The following is a 6,431-nucleotide window of genomic DNA, read 5'->3' as shown; positions in this document are numbered from 1 at the left end:
ATGTTTTTGGGATTGAATAATAAAGACACAAATATCCTACCCTAATATGGCCCAAATACAACAAAGATAACTTCAATAAAAAAATATATATTTTCAATCAAAAAATAACTCACTTCAATAAAAAAAACCTTTTCAATCAAAGAAAACAAGTGTTTAAGTGGAATTTTTTGGATCTCAGTTTTTTTTTTTTCTTTCAAACACGTTTGTCTTTGATTAAAAAGGGTTTTTTTTTTTTTGAAGTGAAGTTATTTTTTTGATTGAGAATATTTTTTTTTTTATGTTTAAGGCAACTTTCCTTTAGTTAACAAAGAAACAAATCTACCTCCATACTCATTCAACACTACAGGGCTTTTTATTGGTGCGTTCTTTGTTCTGCTGTTTTCTCTGAGGACATTGTGGCTCTGGTTGAACTGGTCCATGAGTCCTATTTAGTTCCTGTGTCACTAATGACTGAGGAGGCTTTGAAAGAGTCCAACCTCACACTCCCGTCTGTCCAGGGGCTTTTGTGTCTTTAAACATGTCTCTGTGTTGTTGTGGGTCCACAGACTCTGTCAGACTGGTCCATGGTTACAGTCTGTGTTCAGGCAGACTGGAGGTCCGGTCCAACCAGTCCTGGTCCTTAGTGTGTGAAGAGGATTTGGATCTTAACGATACCCAGGTGGTCTGTTGGGAGCTGGGCTGTGAGGCTCCTTCGCTCCTCCAGGGGGCACTCTATGGAGAGGGGGAGGCTCCAGTCTGGACCAGTGAGCTCCAGTGTGAAGGACATGAGTCTGCTGTCGTAGACTGTAGAAGGTCCAGCTCAGCTGGGAAGACCTGCTTACCAGGAACAGCTGCTGGACTCACCTGTACAGGTACCAAGGGGGCGTGGCTTTCATATGACAGTGTATTTGTTGGACTCATGTGTTTGTGTCTCTGCTCAGATCCAGGTGGTGTCAGGTTGGTGGGACAGCCGAGCCACTGTGCTGGTGCTTTGGAGATCCAACAGCAGGGACAATGGAGATCAGTAGGAGACCTCTATGGAGACTGGGACCTGAAGTCTGGATCTGTGGTGTGTCAACATCTGGACTGTGGATCAGCTGTTTCAGTCAACAACACACGAGCTTCTTCATCCAGACCTGTGTGGTTGGTGTCTGTTCCTTGTCTAAAGCTGAAATCTGGGCTGAAGGACTGTGTTGGACTAGATGGTTTCCATAGTCTCTCTGGAATGGCTGTGGTGTGTTCAGGTACAAATGGACACAAACTGTGTCTTCACTGAATTCTCAGTGACTAGATGGTTCTGACTCTGATGTTTAAAGTTACATCTAATGAATCTTTTCATTTCATCAGTTGAATATTTTGTCTCAATTCATTTTTTTTTTTTTTTTTTGTAAATGTGTCAAATATTGACCTTTGTAATGCCCAGATCCCAAATTGACGCCTTCATTTGGACCAGATGAGGCTGAAAACACAAACATATTTCTCATTAGTCTCATTTAGGACAAAAGGACCAAATGTTCACATGTGAGACTGTTAAACCACCATGTTTGCCATTTTTTACCCATAATGCCTTTGAAGGTCAGCTGTGGTCTAAATCAGTAGTCCCCAACCCCCGGTCCCCGGACCAGTACCAGTCCGTGGATCATTTGGTACCGGGCCGCAAAGAAAAAATTGTGGTTAATATTAAAACAATTTTTTCCATTAGTCTTGCAGAAATTTTATTTTGAAAAGCGACCGTTTCCGCCCTCGTCCAACAACTGCTCTTGACTCTGGTGTGACATTTCCTGAATCAGTAGTAACACAACCTAAAGAAATGAGCCAAAAACTAAATTCACTGGAGAACTTTTTCAGGACGAAACAATGAAACAATGGGGCTGCAGAAGGATCATCGACTGCCTGCAAACAGAAAGCTGCATTTAGAAGGAAATATCCTTATTCCTGCCTAAGTTACAGGTTCATTGCAACAGGTGACATACAAGCGCTACAACTACGATGCGTAATTTGCTGTGACCAACTAGTTAATGAGCATGAAACCCTAAAAACTGCTTTGGCACATAGATCCATGTTTGAGACAACTTCAGACCTCTTTGCATTCTGGATTAAAGTCAAAGCAGAATATGTGGGTCTCGCCACAAAAGCCCTGAAAATCCTTCTTTTTCCAACTTCATATCTTTGTGAGGCTTGGTTTTCTGCGATGACAGTTACCAAGTAGTAGACTGGATATACGGAAAACAACTGGAGTGTGTCTCCCATCAGCCCCAGATGGGACCATCTAGTTGCAGGGAAACAAGTCCAGGGCTCCCATTGGTTCTGCATTAGGGGGAGTTGATATTATACTGTAGAATCATTGGAATTGCCTGATATACAGTGTAAGTGTTTTAGATCACATGCTCTGAACTGAAGGTTTTTGTTATTGGAACCCCCGCACCTCTACCCGGTCTGCGGACAATTTTCACGCATGAAACCGGTCCATAGTACAAAAAAGGTTGGGGACCACTGGTCTAAATGACATATTCCTCCATGTTTTCATTGGTCAGTGTTCATCACATCCCAAACTCATGTGGATCAGATCCATCTGTGTCTCTGAGGAGGATGGATTCTCTGACTGCTTGTTTGTGCTCATGTGTGCTGGTTGGTCCAATCATGTCTCTGTGTGTGGACAGATCTGCTGCCTCAGCCCAACATCTCCCTGTCTGACGGGGTCTTTGAGGTCTACCAGCTGGGCTTCCGGGTGCTCATGGGCTCCGACTTCACCATCACATGCTCCATCCAACCACAGTACCCAGGAGGCTCCTTCCAGCTGATCTCCGACACCAAGGAGCCGCTGGACCTCACACTGCCAGCTGTCAATCACTCCACCCACTTCCTGTTGTCTGCCATGGGCTATGCCCACCGAGGGAACTACACATGTGTTTATCATGTGGACGTTTTCAACCACAGATTTTTGTCATCTCAGAGCCCCGCCCTCTATCTCACTGTTGGAGGTAATGTCAGGACAAACACACACAAAACACCCACAATGCATCAGTAACAGTCACATGACCATGTTCCACAACATTCCCAGTGAGCAGAGTGAATAGGTATGAGGAGAACCACGTTGGTAGAACTGAGATCAGGTAAACTTGGTCCAGTTGAACCTGTCAGAGACTGGGCTGAACCAACAAACACTCCTTTAATCTGAGCTCAGTTCAAACCACAGTTGAGTTTAAACCCAGGTTTAAAACCAGTCCATCGAGTTGAATGTGAAGCCCAGTTAGTGTCCACAGTTAAAGGTGCATCTGTACATGTGTCAGTGTGGTCCACATGTCCAGGGTCTAGAGGGGATCCACTGGTATCAATCAGTCTGTGAGCTGCAGCAGATGGTGGTCTGAAGCAGGGGTCACCAACCCTGGTCCTGGAGGGCTTCTATCCTGCACGTTTCAGATGTTTCCCTCTTCCAACATACCTGATTCAAATGAAAAGCCTATAATCAAGCTCTGCAGAAGCCTGAGAACGACCGTCAGGTGTGCTGGGAGAGGGAAACATCTAAAAAATGCAGGATAGTAGGCCTCCAGGACCAGGGCTGGTGACCCCTGGTCTGGACGAACATAACTGGACACATGCACTGGTGTCAAATCTGTCCAATAGGATGAGTCCACTTCAACAACATCAGCCAACACTTTGAAGTCAACTTCAGCTCAGAACTCAACTCATGGTATCTACAAACCAGTCCGACTAAAACCTGTGTGTCTGAGGGTCCAGAATGTCCACAGATTAAAGTCCAACCTAAATGGGTCTGTATCTGACCAGCTGGAGACATTGGTCCTGTTTTTTCATTCTGTCACGTGTGTCCACAGATGCACTTTCTGTCTGAAAAACACAAACATCTCCACCAGGATTTTATTAGTACTAGTAGTCCATTGGATAATTACTGCACTGACCCACGGGTTTCAGCTGCAACAAGCAATTTAGGCCCAACTGAGGCAACCAGTAACATCTCATATCTTAACCATTAGATAAAACATGTCCTGTGGTTGTGGAACTGATAGAACTGAAACGTATAAAACTGGGATAAACTGTCCATCATGCCTAGTGCCTGCAGTCCCAGCCTGTGGGGTCAGTGTTCTAATATGGGCTTGGTTCAGTGGGTCAGGTCTTGGTTCCATATACTGGTTCCTTCAGATGAGGTCATCACCATTGCCTTACACCCCTGGCAGGGTATAGGCCACATACAAGTGAACTCCACCTTTATCTTGGTCAATCCTTGTGAGCTCCTTCCACCATAACTTCATTGTGCATATGTGGTTTTCTACACATCAGTTCCAGGTTTGGTGTGGTCTTGCCCTGCCTCCTGTTCCCTGTAGGTTCCACTCTAGTGCTTGTCTTGTGATGTTACTGCCTGGGTTTCTGAGGGTCTGTCCAGTCCATCACTATTTCCATAGTTGGATTTCTTCTTCTATTGGATTCTGTCCACTTCTGTCCCACAGTTCTTCATTTGTCACCTTGTCTTGCCATTTAATCTTAAGGATTGTTCTCATGCATCGGTTGATGACAGTGTCTTCCATGTTTCACAGCCACATAACAGAACTGATTTCGCATTTGAATTCAAAGCTGTATCTGTGTGCGTTGTGAGGTCTTTGTGTCTTTTCAAACTTGTGTCCAGTGGCTGAATGCTGTTCTTGCTTTACTGATTCTTACTTTTTTTTATCAGCTTCTGCTCTTCCTTGTTTGTCGATGACGCTCCAAATGTTCAAGTCTTCCAGGGATCTTTTATCCACTGTGACAGGATTACTTGATATTTTGTCTAACTGAAGAACTTTGGACTTTCCTGGATGTATGTGTGGGCTGTAGGTTCAGTACATCTGTCTTTGTTTGCATCTGTACATGTGTATGAGACAGTCGGGCAAGACCGTCCACAAACTCTAGGTCATCCAGTTGTCTCCAGTGTCCATTGGAGTCCTTGTTGTCTTCCTTTTCGTCGGTTCCTTCGTGATCCTATCAACTGCCAGGATGAACAGAATTCTTGTCGTACTCCTTTCTGTACATGGAAAGGTTGTGAGAGTTGTCCTTTCTGTGCAGTTTGTTCCCTGGTCCATGGCCTTCACAACGTTGAATAGTTTATCTGGTATTCCATAGTGTCTCATGAGTTTCCAGAGTGTTGGACTGGTTTATGCTATCAAATGCTTTTTGACAGTCATTGAAGTTGACTAATACAGGCAGGTTCCACTCTACAGACTGTTCTACGGTGACCTGCTGGGTTCTCTTTGATCAACACCTGACCTGTTCTTGTCAAATCCAGCCTGGTTGTCACGGAGCTTGTCCTCTGCTGCTTGTTTCATCCTCTCTGATATAGTTCTAGTGAAAATTGTTCCAGGTGTGGACTAGAGTGTTCTGCCTCTGTAGTCGTTCCCTTTGCTGTGGTCTTCCTTCTTTGGTAACTTGTCCAGGTGTCCTTCTTTCCTTCCTTCCTTCCTTCCTTCCAATTCCTTGGTATTTCTTCGTTGTCTTCAAACACATGTTCCATGGGCGTTGTTTTAAAGGTTGTTTCTATTGCATTTCAGAATCTGTGACAAATCTGATCATCAGGGTAGTGGTCATCGTCCCGGCTCTGCTCATATTTGATATTTGCCTCTTCTTCTACAATAAGGTATGTTCACATCTTTCCTCAGTGGATCCATTGGACTTCAGACTGAGTCACACACACAGGAGTCTGAACTGGACATGTGTGCTGCCATGTTTTTTCCAGGTCTCCGTGAGGCGGATCCGAATGAAGGCGGAGACAACCACAATGAGAGTTCAGGAAGAAACATCCCATTTGTAGAGTCCCAGTTGTTCAGTGTGAGTCCAGCTGATATTTGGATCAGATCAACAGTTTCACAGCTGAAGCAATAAACGCCTTCATTCTGTTCTGATGCTTCATGATCCATCAGCGTCTCAGCTTCTATTCACAGAGTTTATACACATGTAAATACGGCTTCATTCTTATAATATTCTGATTTGTTTTTGAAAATACTTTTTACTTAGAATAGTCCAGAGTTCTTCACTCTATGTATTGATGCTTTTATTAAAACAGCAGAAAAACATTTATACTGAAATATGACTTTTTATGTGTAAAAATGAGACTTTGATTCCCTGGGTGTGATCCTAAACCTCCACCAATGGTTCATTGGAGTTGAATTGTGGGTAAATCTGGAAGATCTCCAAAGCCACATCCAGATGAGGTTCCATCTCATCAGGTCCAACATGAACCAGAGTTTTTGGTGCTTTGAGTGGACCTCAGTTTTCTGTCCTACAGTCATTGTCCAGTCATAGGGCCTGGTTTACGAAGATCGCAAATAACAGGCGCTAATGTGCTTGCTCTCGCTGAAAAAATGTGCGTGCTATTGATTTGCGTGTCACAGGTGATCAACCAAGAATCCTGGACAAAGTACAACAGGCGCAAAGTCTCGGAGACCACCCTATTTAAATGAGGCTTT

The 6,431-nt window shown here is 44.1% G+C and overlaps 1 protein-coding gene across 2 annotated transcripts; it reads left to right on the top strand.

Annotated features, from left to right (window-relative positions):
- Positions 1–407: 407 nt before the first annotated feature.
- LOC115421148 (scavenger receptor cysteine-rich type 1 protein M130-like) lies at positions 408–6,015 on the top strand. 2 transcript variants are annotated; one of them, XM_030136875.1, is made up of 5 exons: positions 408–851; positions 921–1,223; positions 2,640–2,960; positions 5,517–5,602; positions 5,702–6,015. In XM_030136875.1, the coding sequence occupies exons 1-5, from the start codon at positions 518–520 to the stop codon at positions 5,774–5,776; spliced, it is 1,119 nt and encodes a 372-aa protein (XP_029992735.1). In that variant the 5' UTR covers positions 408–517; the 3' UTR covers positions 5,777–6,015. The 2 variants fall into 2 exon arrangements, with proteins under 2 accessions (XP_029992735.1, XP_029992734.1); XM_030136874.1 differs by having other exon boundaries at positions 5,517–6,015.
- The last annotated feature ends 416 nt before the right edge of the window (positions 6,016–6,431 follow it).

The sequence above is a fragment of the Sphaeramia orbicularis genome, chromosome 6, assembly GCF_902148855.1.
Source record: "Sphaeramia orbicularis chromosome 6, fSphaOr1.1, whole genome shotgun sequence".
In the NCBI taxonomy this organism is placed as follows: domain Eukaryota; kingdom Metazoa; phylum Chordata; class Actinopteri; order Kurtiformes; family Apogonidae; genus Sphaeramia; species Sphaeramia orbicularis.
Note: the sequence above shows the minus strand (reverse complement) of the source record. Positions and strands in the feature narration are given on the sequence as shown.

What these genes read in the sequence shown, in the direction of transcription:
- LOC115421148 (XM_030136874.1), top strand. Translation starts at nt 518, where the DNA reads ATGTCTCTGTGTTGTTGTGGGTCCACAGACTCTGTCAGACTGGTCCAT. An exon ending in AATGGCTGTGGTGTGTTCAG is followed by an intron (nt 1,224 to 2,639) that starts GTACAAATGGAC and finishes GTGTGTGGACAG; the next exon opens with ATCTGCTGCCTCAGCCCAAC. An exon ending in CCTCTATCTCACTGTTGGAG is followed by an intron (nt 2,961 to 5,516) that starts GTAATGTCAGGA and finishes ATTGCATTTCAG; the next exon opens with AATCTGTGACAAATCTGATC.